General features: G+C 40.6%; 1 protein-coding gene across 3 annotated transcripts in view; it reads left to right on the forward strand.

Annotated features, from left to right (window-relative positions):
- The window catches only part of LOC126458584 (glutaminyl-peptide cyclotransferase-like), a 77036-nt gene that overhangs the window by 44537 nt on the left and 14092 nt on the right, over positions 1-18407 (forward strand). For all 3 annotated transcript variants that reach the window (XM_050095720.1, XM_050095722.1, XM_050095721.1), the window contains exon 4: positions 12616-12771. In XM_050095720.1, the coding sequence (XP_049951677.1) occupies positions 12616-12771 (156 nt within the window). The remainder of the gene's footprint in view (positions 1-12615; positions 12772-18407) is intronic.

Raw genomic sequence — 18407 nt, forward strand, 5'->3', positions numbered from 1 at the left:
GTGTGCCTTTTCTCTAGTGATGACAAATCGTCTAGTGGCAGCTGTGGGGTCTACAGTGTCACCCTCCCTGATTGCTGACAATTTTTGTTTTTACTATTGCTCCTCCACTGTGGTTATTGTTGAACGCAGACTGCAGGAAGCCTTGCGAAAGGCACAGTCCTAATCCCGCCCTTGGCTTCTGGTTTTCAGTGACCAAGATGTGTTATGCACTTCTCTTGCCATTGTATTGCCCATCCATAACCAGAACTCTTTGTCAGTGACCAGTTGCTCAATGTGGTGGAGCCTTATCGTTTTTCGGAACTGGTCTTCAATGGCCTGTTGATGTGTCTTCCCCATATTTGCCAACTTAAGGGAATGTGCTGGCCACGTCTTAACACTCTTCACTGTCTCAGTAACACCAGCTGGGATGCAGACCACCCTACAATTTCACGGATTAACGCAGTTTTTCGGACCGGTCTGGTATACATCCCACTCACAAAGGCTGGATCCCTCCACTGCAGGTCAGGCATGGCTGTTGCTCAACTATTTGACACACATTAGCTCCTCCCGTGAACATCCGAACTACTTTGTCCATTTTCCTGGTAGAGAGATTCATCTCCCTGAACAGAGACCCAGGACTTCAGTCACAAAAGCAGTTCACGCACAGTGTCTCTGTTCTGAACCCCAACTTCCCACACTGTCACCTCTTGTCAGGCAGCGGTTGCATATGTCCCCAAGACGTGTATCCTGGAGGTATTCCTTTCAAGCTCCTTGCAGTGCGGAGAGCAGTCGGGTTGCCCCTGACGTCATTGCAAGTAGCAGCAAAGGGACTCCAGGCCATGTGCAGCTCCCAAAGAACACTGAAGACTGGAACGTAGAGCTGACCAGAATGTCAACAAAAAATTCAATTGTTTCTCGTGTGAGAACGAGGTTGGTCAGTCCTACTTTACTGTATTTGTCTATGTTTATGAAGAAATAATAAATTGTTATTCCGTTTTTGAGGAATGTTGCTACTTCTTTAGTAGAGCAGTGCGATATGAAGCAAAAAAGTATTGTGCCTAGAATCAGTCAACATCTGGTACACTGAAGATGTAAGATAGTCGAAGATCCTCACACAGGTTGCCGTTGATAAATATCTGGGTTCAAGAGTTGTATACACTGACAACTCTACAGTCGACAAACAAATCAGTTTTGACTACATACACCGAACTATCAGTTTAATAAGTCACAGCTGCAAAATGCTAACGCGAGTTCTTTACAGACGAATGGAAAAACTGATAGAAGCCGACCTCGGGGAAGATCAGTTTGGATTCCGTAGAAATGTTGGAACACGTGAGGCAATACTGACCTTACGACTTATCTTAGAAGAAAGATTAAGAAAAGGCAATCCTACGTTTCTAGCATTTGTAGACTTAGAGAAAGCTTTTGACAATGTTAACTGGAATACTCTCTTTCAAGTTCTGAAGGTGGCAGGGGTAAAACACAGGGAGCGAAAGGCTATTTACAATTTGTACAGAGACCAGATGGCAGTTATAAGAGTGGAGGGGCATGAAAGGGAAGCAGTGGTTGGGAAAGGAGTGAAACAGGGTTGTAGCCTCTCCCCGATGTTATTCAATCTGTATATTGAGCAAGCAGTAAAGGAAACAAAAGAAAAATTGGGAGTAGGTATTAAAATTCATGGAGAAGAAGTAAAAACTTTGAGGTTCGCCGATGACATTGTAATTCTGTCAGAGACAGCAAAGGACTTGGAAGAGGAGTTGAACAGAATGGACAGTGTCTTGAAAGGAGGATATAAGATGAACATCAACAAAAGCAAAACGAGGATAATGGAATGTAGTCAAATTAAATCGGGTGATGCTGAGGGAATTAGATTAGGAAATCAGACACTTAAAGTAGTAAAGGAGTTTTGCTATTTGGGGAGCAAAATAACTGATGGTGGTCAAAGTAGAGAGGATATAAAATGTAGACTGGCAATGGCAAGGAAAGCATTTCTCAAGAAGAGAAATTTGTTAACATCGAGTATAGATTTAAGTGTCAGGAAGTCGTTTCTGAAAGTGTTTGTCTGGAGTGTAGCCATGTATGGAAGTGAAACATGGACGATAACTAGTTTGGACAAGAAGAGAATAGAAGCTTTCGAAATGTGGTGCTACAGAAGAATGCTGAAGATAAGGTGGGTAGATCACGTAACTAATGAGGAGGTATTGAATAGGATTGGGGAGAAGAGAAGTTTGTGGCACAACTTGACTAGAAGAAGGGATCGGTTGGTAGGACATGTTTTGAGGCATCGAGGGATCACAAATTTAGCATTGGAGGGCACCGTGGAGGGTAAAAATCGTAGAGGGAGACCAAGAGATGAATACACTAAGCAGATTCAGAAGGATGTAGGTTGCAGTAGGTACTGGGAGATGAAGAAGCTTGCACAGGATAGAGTAGCATGGAGAGCTGCATCAAACCAGTCTCAGGACTGAAGACCACAACAACAACAACAACAACAACATGCAAAGACCCCCCCCCCCCCCCCCCATGAACCATGGACCTTGCCGTTGGTGGGGAGGCTTGCGTGCCTCAGTGATACAGATAGCCGTACCGTAGGTGCAACCACAAAGGAGGGGTATCTGTTGAGAGGCCAGACAAACGTGTGGTTCCTGAAGAGGGGCAGCAGCCTTTTCAGTAGTTGCAAGGGCAACAGTCTGGATGATTGACTGATCTGGCCTTGTAACAATAACCAAAACGGCCTTGCTGTGCTGGTACTGCGAACGGCTGAAAGCAAGGGGAAACTACGGCCATAATTTTTCTCGAGGGCATGCAGCTTTACTGTATGATTAAATGATGATGGCGTCCTCTTGGGTAAAATATTCCGGAGGTAAAATAGTCCCCCATTCGGATCTCCGGGTGGGGACTACTCAAGAGGGTGTCGTTATCAGGAGTAAGAAAACTGGCGTTCTATGGATCGGAGCGTGGAATGTCAGATCCCTTAATCGGGCAGGTAGGTTAGAAAATTTAAAAAGGGAAATGGATAGGTTAAAGTTAGATATAGTGGGAATCAGTGAAGTTTGGTGGCAGGAGGAACAAGACTTCTGGTCAGGTGACTACAGGGTTATAAACACAAAATCAAGTAGGGGTAATGCAGGAGTAGGTTCAATAATTAACAGGAAAATAGGAATACGGGTAAGCTACTACAAACAGCATAGTGAACACATTATTGTGGCCAAGATAGATACGAAGCCCACACCTACTACAGTAGTACAAGTTTATATGCCAACAAGCTCTGCAGATGACGAAGAAATTGAAGAAATGTATGATGAAATAAAAGAAATTATTCAGTTAGTGAAGGGTGACAAAAATTTAATACTCATGGGTGACTGGAATTTGGTAGTAGGAAAAGGGAGAGAAGGATACGTAGTTGGTGAATATGGATTGGGGCTAAGAAATTAAAGAGGAAGCCGCCTGGTAGAATTTTGCACAGAGCACAACTTAATCATAGCTAACACTTGGTTCAAGAATCATAAAAGAAGGCTGTATACATGGAAGAAGCCTGGATATACTGACAGGTTTGAGATAGATTATATAATGGTAAGACAGAGATTTAGGAACCAGGTTTTAAATTGTAAGACATTTCCAGGAGCAGATGTGGACTCTGACCACAATCTATTGGTTATGACCTGTAGATTATAACTGACGAAACTGCAAAAAGGTGGGAATTTAAGGAGATGGGAGCTGGATAAACTGAAAGAACCAGAGGTTGTACAGAGTTTCTGGGAGAGCATAAGGGAACAATTGACAGGAATGGGGGAAAGAAATACAGTAGACGAAGAATGGGTAGCTTTGAGGGATGAAGTAGTGAAGGCAGCAGAGGACCAAGTAGGTAAAAAGACGAGGGCTAGTAGAAATCCTTGGGTAACAGAAGAAATATTGAATTTAATTGATGAAAGGAGAAAATATACAAATGTAGTAAATGAAGCAGGCAAAAAGGAATACAAATGTCTCAAAAATGAGATCGACAGGAAGTGCACAATGGCTAAGCAGGGATGGCTAGAGGACAAATGTAAGGATGTAGAGGCTTATCTTACTAGGGGTAAGATAGATGCTGCCTACAGGAAAATTAGAGAGACCTTTGGAGAAAAGAGAACCACTTGTATAAACATCAAGAGCTCAGATAGAAACCCAGTTCTAAGCAAAGAAGGGAAAGCAGGAAGGTGGAAGGAGTATATAGAGGGTCTATACAAGGGCGATGTACTTGAGGACAATATTATGGAAATGGAAGAGGATGTAGATGAGGATAAAATGGGAGATACGATACTGCGTGAAGAGTTTGACAGAGCACTGAAAGACCTGAGTCGAAACAAGGCCCCTGGAGTAGACAACATTCCATTAGAACTACTGACAGCCTTGGGAGAGCCAGTCCTGACAAAACTCTACCATCTGGTGAGCAAGATGTATGAGACAGGCAAAATACCCTCAGACTTCAAGAAGAATATAATAATTCCAATCCCAAAGAAAGCAGGTGTTGACAGATGTGAAAATTACCGAACTATCAGTTTAATAAGTCACAGCTGCAAAATACGAACGCGAATTCTTTACAGACGAATGGAAAAACTGGTAGAAGCGGACCTCGGGGAAGATCAGTTTGGATTCCGTAGAAATGTTGGAACACGTGAGGCAATACTAACCTTACGACTTATCTTAGAAGAAAGATTAAAAAAAGGGAAACCTATGTTTCTGGCATTTGTAGACTTAGAGAAAGCTTTTGACAATGTTAACTGGAATACTCTCTTTCAAATTCTGAAGGTGGCAGGGGTAAAATACAGGGAGCGAAAGGCTATTTACAATTTGTACAGAAACCAGATGGCAGTTATAAGAGTGGAGGGGCATGAAAGGGAAGCAGTGGTTGGGAAAGGAGTGAGACAGGGTTGTAGCCTCTCCCCGATGTTATTCAATCTGTATATTGAGCAAGCAGTAAAGGAAACAAAAGAAAAATTGGGAGTAGGTATTAAAATTCATGGAGAAGAAATAAAAACTTTGAGGCTCGCCGATGACATTGTAATTCTGTCAGAGACAGCAAAGGACTTGGAAGAGCAGTTGAACGGAATGGATAGTGTCTTGAAAGAAGGATATAAGATGAACATCAACAAAAGCAAAATGAGGATAATGGAATGTAGTTGAATTAAGTCAGGTGATGCTGAGGAAATTAGATTAGGAAATGAGATACTTAAAGTAGTAAAGGAGTTTCGCTATTTGGGGAGCAAAATAACTGATGATGGTCGAAGTAGAGAGGATATAAAATGTAGACTGGCAATGGCAAGGAAAGCATTTCTGAAGAAGAGAAATTTGTTAACATCGAGTATAGATTTAAGTGTCAGGAAGTCATTTCTGAAAGTATTTGTATGGAGTGTAGCCTTGTATGGAAGTGAACATTGGACGATAAATAGTTTGGACAAGAAGAGAATAGAAGCTTTTGAAATGTGGTGCTACAGAAGAATGCTGAAGATTAGATGGGTAGATCACATAACTAATGAGGAAGTATTGAATAGAATTGAGGAGAAGAGAAGTTTGTGGCACAACTTGACCAGAAGAAGGGATCGGTTGGTAGGACATGTTCTGAGGCATCAAGGGATCACCAATTTAGTATTGGAGGGCAGCGTGGAGGGTAAAAATCGTAGAGGGAGACCAAGAGATGAATACACTAAGCAGATTCAGAAGGATGTAGGTTGCAGTAGGTACTGGGAGATGAAGCAGCTTGCACAGGATAGTGTAGCATGGAGAGCTGCATCAAACCAGTCTCAGGACTGAAGACCACAACAACAACAACAACATGCAAAGTGCATTGAACTACGCTCCTTGCCAAATGGATGCAATGTATTCATTGCAGAATTGGTGGCCACTGCTCAAGCCCTCAGTTACGTTAATTCGTGCACCGGTGAGACGTTCTTAAATTGCAATGACTCTTTGAGTGATCTTCAGGCTATCAATCAGTGCTGCTCTCTTCACTCATTGGTCATTGGTTGTAACTATCCAGGATGACCTCTCTGACCTCCAGTAAGTTGGATGGACGGTCGTCTGTGTCTGGACTGAAGGTCATGTTGGAATGAACATGCTGACTAGTTGTCAAAGTTACCTACATATTGCCGACTTTGGAGGTGGGGGATATTGGAATCAGACCTTCAATTGACTCTGTGCTATCAGTTGTTGGTGGCTTTGAACATGGTTTGGTGTACTCTGGTTTCTCCCAACAAACTGCAACCAATAAAGGGGATCACAGCCATGTGGCAGTCTTCCCTTTGTGCTTCTCAGAGGGAATGCACCATTCTGTTGGCTTCACTTGACTGACTCTTGACCACATCCTACAATGTAAGGATCCGCCCCACAGCTTGTGTGATGCCTTTCTGACTGTGGTCCACATCCCTGATTTGGTCACCTTATGACAATATCTTAAGCTTGCTGATGCACTACCTTGGGTACTAGCAGAAGGTGTCAAAGCAGCTGATCTGGTTTTATGTTTTACCTGTGAATGTGGTTTCTGCTCTTCTCTGTGAAGTAGGGCACATTGGTCTCGTCGACCACTGGAGGAATTGGAGGATCCCCCATCACTTACTCCGAGCTGGGGGCCTATGGCTGACCTTGTTCGTTGGTTCAGCCTGGCTCCTGCCCTTCACACCTTTTTAATTATTCTTATTCTGTTACATCCATTGTTGATTTACTGTCATTGTTGTCGTTCCTGTTCTCTTTGCTGAGATTTTATAACTTGTCTGTGGAGCAGCTCACCCACCTTTACCCTCTTATCCCTCTCTCAATTCTACTTGCTCGTATCATTTTTATTGAGTCTCTGTTACAACCGTGTTCATCAGAATTTGTTCTTAGTGTTCTTTCTCTCTGAGGACACTTCCTGGCTTGACGTGTAGGATAGAAGGACTGATGAGTTTGTAGTTTGGTCCCTTTACCCCGTCTATCCAATCCATGCCCACCCCCTTGCCATAAGCTATGAAGAAAAAAGACTAGGTTAGATTGGATGGATGTCTTGTTTGATAGATCCTAGTGAAGTGATTGTCAAGAGTGTAGAACATATCATAAAATAAGAAAATATATTATCAAAAAGAAAGAGAAGGTGGTAGGGGGGACATTGTAATATCCCTGAGACAGATCCTAAATGAAATGGTCCTCATGGATGTTCAATAAGACAAAAAAACCTTCTAGTATTTACAGGTTTAATACTTACATCTGCTTTCATTTAATCTATCATTCACACAGTAGCTAGTTAGTTGGCTATTACAACCAAGTATTATCAAAAATTAAAGTAAATTATTCACTTCAGTGATCCTCAGTTAAGAACAGTTATGTACAAGATTTAAAATCAAACTTCCACTATTTACAGACTTAAAACTTACATCTGATTTCCATACATCCATCTTTCACACAGTACATAGTTACTTCGCTGTTACAACCAAGTATTGTCAAAAATTAAAGTACAATAAATTTTCATTAAAATGGTCTACTGCAGATGTTGAGAAATTCATGGATGGAATAGAAGGAATTGGCCACAAAAATAAATTATGTTTAAATTGTGCCTTGTCTGAAACTAAACTCTCAATGGTTGCTGGTAACTTATTGAAAGTACATGTTGCTGAATACTGGACACCTTTCTGGGCAAGAGTAAGTGATTTTAAATCTTTATATATATTGTTCTTATTCCTAGTATTGATACTGTGTACTAAGCAGTTAGTAGGAAAAAGGGATGTATTATTTACAACAAGCTTCATTAAGGAATAAATATACTTAGAAGCTGTGGTTAGTATGCCCAATTCTTTGAATAGGTTTCGACATGATGTTCTTGGATTTACACTGCACATTACTCTTACTGTACTCTAAAAAATGTTTTCTCGGTTTGTGGAGTTCCCCAAAATATGATACAATATGACATAATGGAGTGAAAATAAGCAAAATATGCCAGTATTTTTATATTTATATCTTCTATGTCTGACATCATTCACATTGCAAACACAGACTTGTGTAGGCACTTTAGCAGTTCGTTAGTATGTTGCTCCCAACTGAATTTATTATCTAGTTGTAATCCCAAGAATTTTACACTCTCAACTGTTATTTCCATGTCGTCATATTTTATACACGCACTACAAGGAAAACTCTTGGAAGTCCTGTACTGCATATAAGGGCCTTTTTAAAGTTTAATGACAGTGAATTGGCTATGAACCACTTATTAATGTCAGTAAAAATTTGATTAGCTGCCCTTTCTAAATTTATATTTGATTTACTATTTATTGCAATGTTTGTGTCATCTGCAAATAAGACAAACTTGGCATCTGGTAATGTAACAGATGACAGGTCATTAATATACACAAAAAAGAGTAGTGGACCTAGTATGGAATCTTGGGAACACCACATCTAATTTCTTCCCAGTCAAATGATGTCTGATTGCCTACCGCTCAAGTGTTACGTAATGACACCCTTTGTTTTGTATTAGTAAGATATGACTGAAACCACTTTGCAGCACTACCAGTGATGCCATAATATTTTAATTTACTTAAAAGAATGCTGTGATTCACACAGTCAAAAGTCCTTGACAGGTCACAGAATATGCCTGTTGCCTCTAATTTGTTGTCTAATGAATTAAGGACATTTTCACTGTAAGTGTAAATAGCCTTCTCAATATCAGAACCCGTAAGAAACCCAAACTGTGACTTTGACAGTATGTTACACTACTGGCCATTAAAATTGCTACACTAAGAAGAAAAGCAGATGAAAACGGGTATTCATTGGACAGATATATTATACTAGAACTGACATGTGATTACATTTTCACGCAATTTGGGTGCATAGATCCTGAGAAATCAGTACCCAGAACAACCAACTCTGGCCGTAATAACGGCCTTCATACGCCTGGGCATTGAGTCAAACAGAGCTTGGATGGCGCGAACAGGTACAGCTGCCCATGCAGCTTCAACACGATACCACAGTTCATCAAGAGTAGTGACTGGCGCATTGTGATGAGCCAGTTGCTCGGCCACTATTGGCCAGACGTTTTCAGTTGGTGAGAGATCTGGAGAATGTGCTGGGCAGGGCAGCAGTCGAACATTATCTGTATCCAGAAAGGCCCGTACAGGACATGCAACATGTGGCCGTGCATTATCCTGCTGAAATGTAGGGTTTCACAGGGATTGAATGAAGGGTAGAGCCACGGGTCGTAACACATCTGAAATGTAACATCCACTGTTCAAAGTACCGTCAATGCGAACAAGAGGTGACCAAGACGTGTAAGCAATGGCACCTTATACCATCATGCCGGGTGATACACCAGTATGGCGATGACGAATACACGCTTCCAATGTGCACTCACCACGATGTCGCCAAACACAGATGCGACCATCATGATGGTGTAAACAGAACCTGGATTCACCCGAAAAAATGATGTTGTGCCATTTGTGCACCCAAGTTTGTCGTTGAGTACACAATTGCAGGCGCTCCTGTCTGTGATGCAGCGTCAAGGGTAACCCCAGCCATGGTCTCCGAGCTGATAGTCCACACTGCTACAAATGTCATCGAACTGTTCGTACAGATGGTTGTTGTCTTGCAAACATCCCCATCTGTTGACTCAGGGATCGAGATGTGGCTGCAGGATCCGTTACAGCCATGCAGATAAGATGCCTTTCATCTCGACTGCTAGTGATACGAGGCCGTTGGGATCCAGCACGGCGTTTCATATTACCCTCCTGAACCCACTGATTCCATATTCTGCTAACAGTCATTGGATCTCGACCAACGTGAGCAGCAATGTCGCGATACGATAAACCGCAATCGCGATAGGATACAATCCGACCTTTATCAAAGTCGGAAACGTGATGGTACACATTTCTCCTCCTTACATGAGGCATCACAACAATGTTTCACCAGGCAAAGTCGGTCAACTGCTGTTTGTGTATGAGAAATCAGTTGGAAACTTTCCTCATGTCAGCACGTTGTAGATGTCGCCACCGGCTCCAGCCTTGTGTGAATGCTCTGAAAAGCTAATCATTTGCATATCACAACATCGTCTTCCTGTCGGTTAAATTTTGCGCCTGTAGCACGTCATCTTCGTGGTGTAGCAATTTTAATGGCCAGTAGTGTATTTTCACAAAGATGCTTAAGTAGATGCTTGAACATAACCTTTCCAAAGATTTTTGAAGAAGCTGGTAAAAGTGAGATTGGTTGGTAATTTGACGACATTTCTTTGTCCCCTTTCTTGTGGAGAGGTATAACTTCAGCATATTTAAGCCAGTCTGGGAATGTTCCTGTGGTAAGTGATTGAGTACACAAATAACTTAAGATATGTCTAAGCTCACATGAACACTCTTTTATAACTTTGTTTATATGTTATCATAACCAATAGAATGCTTGATTTCAAGGACTTTATGATGGATTCTATTTCTTTGAGTGAAGTAAGTGTCAGTTCCATTTACTGAGATTGCTTGACTGGTCTCAGATATTCCATTGCATTATTTACTGAACCTGACAACCCCATGCTATCAGTAACAGAGACAAAATACTTGTTTAAATAGTTTGCAACACAACGTGTTTGTTACCAGGGTTTCATTTATTTTTAGAGCTATTTGTTCCTTCCAATTTCTGGTCCTACCTGTCTCTGACTTAACTATATCCCATATTGTTTTTATTTTATTGCTGGATGTATTTATCTTCTTCTCATAATGCAGGTGTTTAGATTTCTGGATAACCTTCTTCTATATTTTGCAGTAATTTTTGTAATGAGCTATAATGCTAGTATCGAAGGTGTCCCTACATAGCAGATAGAGTTTCCTTTTTGTCTCGCATGATATCTTTATCCCTTGTGTGATCCATGGTTTCTTATTAGACTCCTGCTTAATTTGAGTTACCTTCAGGGGAAACAATTTTCAAATAAGGTGCTAACTTTATTAATGAATGTTTTGTATTTTCCATTTGTGTCTTAGATGCTGTAAACATCCATCCAATTAATTTCTTTGAGCAATCTCCTAAACTTCTCAGTTTTTGACTGTTTTATTGGCCTTCAGTACTCAGTTCTGATAGATGTTTTACCCTGACAATTTTCAAACTTTAATGTTAGGTGTTGCATGTCATGGTCAGACAGCCGATTTACTACTGGTTCTGTAATGAGGCTTTGTTGCCTAGAATTGTCTATAAAGATATTATCAATGGCAGTCTTAGAACATTTGTATACCGTAGTTGGGAAATTTACAGTATAAATTAAATTGAATGACAATGTAACTGATTTCAGTAACTGTTCACTGACAGTGTTTTTCAGGATATCTATATTAAAATCACCAGCAACCACTAGTTCTTTGTTTTTTTTTTTAATTTTAGATGAGATAATAAATCATCAAGACCATTTATAGACAGGTTGAAATTTCCTGAAGATGGTCTGTATATGGCTATTATTATAAAGGACATATTATGAAATCCTATCTCTGTTGCACATGCTTCTAAGTGCTGCTCTTAGCAAAATTTATTAATGTCAATATTCTTAAATTTAAAACTGTTTTTAACAAATGTGGCAACTCCTCCTTTCTTCATATTTTGTCTGCAGAAGTAAGAGGCTAACTTTAAATTCAGTAAGGTTTAACATGTCTATACCAGTGGTCACATGATATTCAGAGGGGCAAATTATATCAACTGGGTTCGATGACTCTAATTCATCAATGCACATAAGTAGTTCATTAATTTTACTTCTAAGCCCTCGAATATTTTGATGCACTAAAGATAGTTTGCATTTCACATTTACCGAGATGAAATTAGGTGGAAATAATATTTCTGCTGATTGCTGTAAATTTTTAACCAACAGCTGTGTTCACTGATCCAATGTGTCAGGATTATGCTGTTTGATTTCTTTCTCAAACTGACGGTTTGTTTCAATCAAGGATAAACTCTGTGCATATTGGCCCACCATGTTTTATGCAATTAATAGAAAGACATTGAATAGGAGAACATTTTAGATTAGAGCATATTAATAGGAGTACTACACTGTTCCCAAATGTGTAATGCAGGAAAACCTCTGTAGTTACATTTTTAGTGGGTCTGAAATATGAAATAAGCTATAAATCTGCAAAACACCAAAATACAGTGGTGGTGGACTGACTGAAGGCATTAACAGGTGTTCTGACGTCCGTGTACCCAAAATGGTTTCCTTGTGGGGTTAAAGGTACATGTGAGAGATCCCTACAACTACTGTTTTGTTATATGGTAGTGCTATTGGTAGTTTTCTTCTTTTTGTGGTTGATAGTGCATCATTATGAGGTCAGTTTATCAACGTGTAGTATGTTGAGTGTAGAACTCAAATGTCACGGCCAGTGTGCTCCTCTTGAATCATTTTTAATGTGCCTGTCCATGACACAATAGATGGTTTCCATTTATATCAACATCCCCATTGCCACTCTTAGCTGAGTATAGCTTTACCTAAGGAATATTCTATAGGAACTGTTCACTAAGCTGATTGAATCCATCCAAAGTAGTGTCAGCAGTGTAGGGTGAACATACATAAAATTAACTTTTAACTACTGCAAGTTTGATTAAATGTATGTATTTATGATATGCAACATTACTTTTTCTTATCAGTTTATGTGCAAGTAACTTACAGTTTTCTTTTTGTTTGTAATTTAGGAAGACATGAGTCTGATGTTTATTTTCTTTGATGGAGAAGAAGCTTTCCGTCACTGGAGCCCTACAGATTCAATTTATGGGGCAAGGCATTTGGCACAAAAGTGGGAACAGACACGGTCTCCAAGGAAAAGTGGTGCAAAAGAACTGGACAGAATTGTGAGTAATCCTAATCGTATATATTTTTTCAGATTACAGTTTTATAAAAATTTCTCCTGATACGCTTTGGTACGGCAGTCCAGTTCAATACTTTCTTTTTTTATCTTATGAGAATATAATTCTGGCAGCACCTGCTGACATTTGTCACTTATTGAATAAGTCATAAATAGTCAAAACCAACTGTTCTTCGAGCTGCAGGTACATTTGAACACTACTGTGCTTAATTAGGCATTGGTGGAAATGGCTCACAATTGTATTTCTGTATTTTATGAAAGAAAAAAAAATTTAAAATTCAAAATATATGCTTTAGACAGTTACATGCGAAGACCCCACTCCAGTTGAGTAACCTCGCCAAAAAGTTGCTACAAAATCAGAGAGAGCTTTATCTCAGATTTAAACAGCCAAAAAAAAAAGGCAAAAGAAAGTGTAACAAAAATAAAGAATCATTCCGTGAATTCAAAAGTAAGTCTGTCTGCTAATATGGTGGACAATTCCCAAAACTTTTATCTTTTGTAAACTCAATAACCTGATTGAAGTCACCTGTGCTCTCACACAGTGATCACACTGGCAATAAAATGCTGGAGAACACATTACACTGTCCAGTCACAATAATGTGACTACGTGGAGTGGTGCCGACTCCAGCACAGTCGCCAAGTGTGCTAAGTTTCTCAGTTGAGGATCCATTGTGCGAACAGCCTGACTGAAGAGGTCCCACAGATTCTTGACTGACTTCGCAAATCGCAAATGGCAAAGGGAGAACGGTAAACTCATCCAGGGTGATCTTCGAACTTTGCACGTACACTGCAAGCTGTGTGACATATTGCTTTGTCCTGCTGGTAGATACGATATGCTGAGGGATGGACATCATCCCTGAGGATAGATGCATACTTGTGTTGATCGACTGTGCCTTCCAGAATGATGAAATCTTACAGGAAATGCCAGGAAAACTTTCCCCAGACCATAACTGTCCCTCCTCCGGCCTGGACTCTTTGCTTTCAGATGTTTCACGCCATCCGCACCATCAATCGGATGAACCATAAGACACTATACATCGGAAAAGGTCACCTGTCTCCAGTCTGTGAACATCCAGTTGCAGTAGTGGCGTGCAAATTCCAACCTTCATCACCGACGAACAGGTTTCGGCACGGGTGCGTGAACCGGGCGCCTGCTGTGGAGGCCCGTACGCTGCAATGTTTGCTGAATGGTCATTGAGGAGAGGCTGTTGGCAGTCCCTCAGTTCATCTCGGTGGTCAGTTGCACGACTGTTCGCCCGCACACATCTCCGCAGCCATTGTTCACCCCTGTCACCTGTGGCCCGTGGTGCACCGTAGTTACCTCAGTGCTGGTTGTGTCGTGCCCTCTATACTTTAACCACAGTGGCATGTGAAAATGTACACACTTGGGCATTTTGAAAATGTTTCTATCCTTGGCCCAAAAGCCAATGATCATGCGCTTTTGGACATCAGATAAATCACTCCATTTCTGCATTACAATAACGACAACACTGTTTTCTGTGTCCCCTTGACAAGCTTTGTATACCCTGTACTGTTAGTGCTGCCGCCTGCCTTATGTGAGTGGTTACTGCACGTTGACATCAAACCTAGATGGTGATCACATTAATGTCACTTGACCGTGTAATACTAAAATACTGAATTACATCTTCTGATTTCCTTTCACCAAGGAATATGCATGTTTCCAGTTTTCAAGAACTCGTACAAACACCGAAATGCCACACATTGAGATAATATGATACTGATAACTCCTGAGTGGAATAAAAACAGTGGGAAGAATGTAGATACATCCACTCGCTGTGTAGTTAAGGCATTGACCGGTAGACAGGCACATAAAAAAGGTTAAAGTTGTAGCTAAGTATTTAGAAAATGTCAGTTCTCAGTGCAGACAAAGAAGCAAACGGAACACATCTTCACACATACACTATCAGCTATATAGTTAGGGGAGGAAGTGGCAGCAGGGGATTGCAATAGGAATACAGCACCTGCAACTCCTTCTGTTGCGGACAGGGAAGTTACATGTGGTAAATCGTGAAATGGAAGCTTGGACTGGGGGGGGGGGGATTGTGTGTTATGATTACACAACTTAGTGCACTTCCTTGCATGGCTGAGAGATCTTCTATTATTATTGTTCTGGCGGGTGCTCTTTGGAGATGGCTTACACCAGAATAGCAATGACAAAGACAAATTAGGAGGAAATATAAGGAAGCCTGCCATCATACTAGGGCAAATCCATAAGATTCATTATGTCATGTAAAATCTTTTTAAAAATTCAGTCCAAACAGATAATATTAAAATAAACTGGCAGAGAATGACAACTTAGAGATGTAATCTGATTGATGACAAACTTCCCTCATCAGAATATTAATTAGTGGAAACTAAGGAAAACTTTTTGTCAAAACTGTTCATTGCCATTTGTATTCTGTTGTGGACTGGCAAGACAGCCAATCCACAGTGACGGGTAACCGAAAGGCATGCGCTTAAACTCACGCAGGCTGGCGTGAGGTCTGAAACAGGATACGTAATGAATGCTATACAGAAAAGTACGTAGCTGCTGGAATACTTAACTTTAATCCACAATTGGTGAACATTGGTCTTGTTACTGTACATGCTTCATTAGATACATAGCAAAGGATAAATGGCGCCTTGCTAGGTCGTAGCAATTGACTTAGCTGAAGGCTATGCTAACTATCGTCTCGGCAAAGGAGAGCGTAATTCTCAGTGAACCTTTCCTAGCAACGTCGGCTGTACAACTGGGGCGAGTGCTAGTAAGTCTCTCTAGACCTGCCGTGTGGCGGCGCTCGGTCTGCAATCACTCATAGTGGCGACTCGCGGGTCCGACATATACTAGCGGACCGCAGCCGATTTAAAAGCTACCACCTAGCAAGTGTGGTGTCTGGCGGTGACACCACATATTCTGCTTAAAGACTGAGTTTAATGTTTGTTTCATGTACTTGTGAGTTAATACTGGAAAATTTAACAATTATATTACAGTATATAAGTGCAGGTAGGTGTGAGATCACAAATCCAAACTTATAGAGTTGATTCCTCTATCTGTCATAGGATCCTTTCTGTCAGTAATTGCAGCTTTTGCTCCCAGACAGTGATTTTTTGTATGTGGAAAACACTAGTTGACAGCATGGTTTGCAGCATGTTAAACTAGCCGCCTATAAATGGCGGAGTAAGCAAGTTCGAAGGTTGGAGGAAGACACAGGCATACCATTTTTCCATAGGATGATACCTAGCAACGCACTGATTTTCAGACCAGCCTTTGGGTTGAGGACAACCTTAGTTTCACAGTGTACAAACCCCACACCATAAAATCTGAACTGTTCATGGCAATGGTAACACTTGTTTACCCCCATTTCTGGTGATGGTGAAGGTGTAAATATGTTCAGGGTGCATACGACCCGGGACAACTGGGAGATTCGGGAAGAACTCGGGAATTTTTTCATCCGTGAGAAAATCGGGGAAAAAACTGGGAATTTTTTCGAATTCCAGGAATTTTCATTGTTTTAGTTTTCAGTTAGATTTTTGTAATTTTTGACTGGTAAGAACCAATATTCTAACAAAGAATGTTACTGTATCCCAGTACTGCAGAATAATACTGCAGCAATAAAACATGAACGAGAGAAGAAAGACGAAAATAAGACTTAAGTTGCAAACGAAATGCATCATATACAAAATGACAAAGCAGTGCTCATACAAGCGTCTTCCAAGAGCAAAAAGTGTCAAAGGCTTTAAGAGCACTTTGCAATGCTTCAGAACAATAAGTGGCCTCCGATGAGTGTGATGTTACAACTGTTTGTATTTGTTTGAGCAGTTGCGAGCGGACTCATGCGCATGCGCAGTTGAGTCACATATTTGTAGTACCTTTTCCTGCTTCTGGCTACATAAATGTTGCTGTTAGCTGTATAAACAGTAACATCAAGTGGCTAGATGCTACCCGTAAAAATTTTACTGGCGCGCCGAAGCTACCAGCTTCACGTATGTGCATCAGGCTCGGATCTAAGGGGTGGAGGAAAAACCGGGATATCTGCTCCGGGCGGCAAACTTGTTTCACGAAGCACCCAGCATCCAGCACACGTTGGTCTATTGTTTATTCATATGATTTTGAAACGCATCCCTGTTAGTTTTTGCATATTCTAAGTTGATTTTTGAATGCGTGCACAGTGTACATGATGTCTCTGCCAGGGCAATCCTCGTCACATCTAAAAGTAAACTTTTCAGTGGACAAAAGGTGACGGGACTATACGAGCTGAGCGGAATAATGCCAAACAGGCGAATGCCAATTGCTGTTTATGTGGTTGACTGGGTCTGGAATGATCAGCATTGTTATAATTACTAGCCAAAGCCATAGATTCAAACAGCCAGAGTGGAAATAAATGACTAATAACAGGTAGAAAGATTACATATTATCTTCTCAGTGTATGCAAGAAAATGAAATTTGGACAGAAAGTTTTCAGCCAGACTGTACACTAGTGAGGGCCAGTTGTACATTCCCCATCTAGTAGGCGCTTAAGTTCTATTCTGGGAGTATCGTGGAAAAGGCGTTGTACGAACACGTAATGACGCCTAACCGGAGAATAAATGCTGGGTAACTAAACCTGTGATTGTGGGAGGGTTAGTGAAGTTAACCAAAGAATAAGTTTTGACACTGGCAGGAATAGTTACAGAATTAGTGATGACAAGATTGTTTATTAGAACGAGGAAGGAGAAGAAACGGGGACATCACACAAATTATAGACGAATATGACGCTTCCAAATTTGTATAAAAATTTTGTACTACTACTTTTCAATCTCAAGCTTGAGAAGCTGGAGCCTATGAATGAAATGTGAAACTATTTCCTAACAGAAAGCTTTTTGCTTGTAGTAGGCGTAATAGGCATTTGATATTCGTACTTCGTGAATTATATTCTGTCGTATCATAAAAATGACCATTTGTTCCAAAAGAGTCTCATTTATTTGGTGTCTATTACAACTTGTGCAATATTAGACAGGTCTATTTTGTTTTATCTAGCACACAGTGACAAAATACACGTTATCAGCTCGAGAAACCACACCAGTCTTGGGTACTAATTTTATTAACAGCTTTTTCAGTATTAGACAATGACATTTCATTTTTTCGTGTTGCAAAACGTTTGACAAACTTTGGTGTAATAGTTCCTTCACAGAAAGAAAAGCACACCATGTAAAGCTGTAGCAATATTAGAGAGAACAATTTGCTAGGACTTTGGATTGAAGAAATGAGTAGTCTTGTTTGTGTCTTGTCTTTAGTGGTTTTATGTATCCTATGTTTAATTTTCTCACACATAACAGCAAGTTATTAGCTAATAGGCAATAAAGAGCGCAGATTTTCTGAAGAGTTCTTGTTCTCCCGGTTACAAGTAATCCCATCCACTATTAATTGCAAGGGGTGTGTTAAAAAAAAAAAAAAGGGGGGGGGGGATGTTAAAACGACTGACTGGAACCAGGTGAGGCACCACAGGACATTTTAATGTCTATAATGTCCTGAATATAGTTTGATGGCATCCATTACAGAGCAAAATACAGTGATGTGCGATGATGCGTGGCTCTGCACTTTGGCACACTTAAGACCAAATAACATGTCTTACATTTCTTCCT

This window comes from Schistocerca serialis, chromosome 2, assembly GCF_023864345.2.
Source record: "Schistocerca serialis cubense isolate TAMUIC-IGC-003099 chromosome 2, iqSchSeri2.2, whole genome shotgun sequence".
Lineage (NCBI taxonomy): Eukaryota > Metazoa > Arthropoda > Insecta > Orthoptera > Acrididae > Schistocerca > Schistocerca serialis.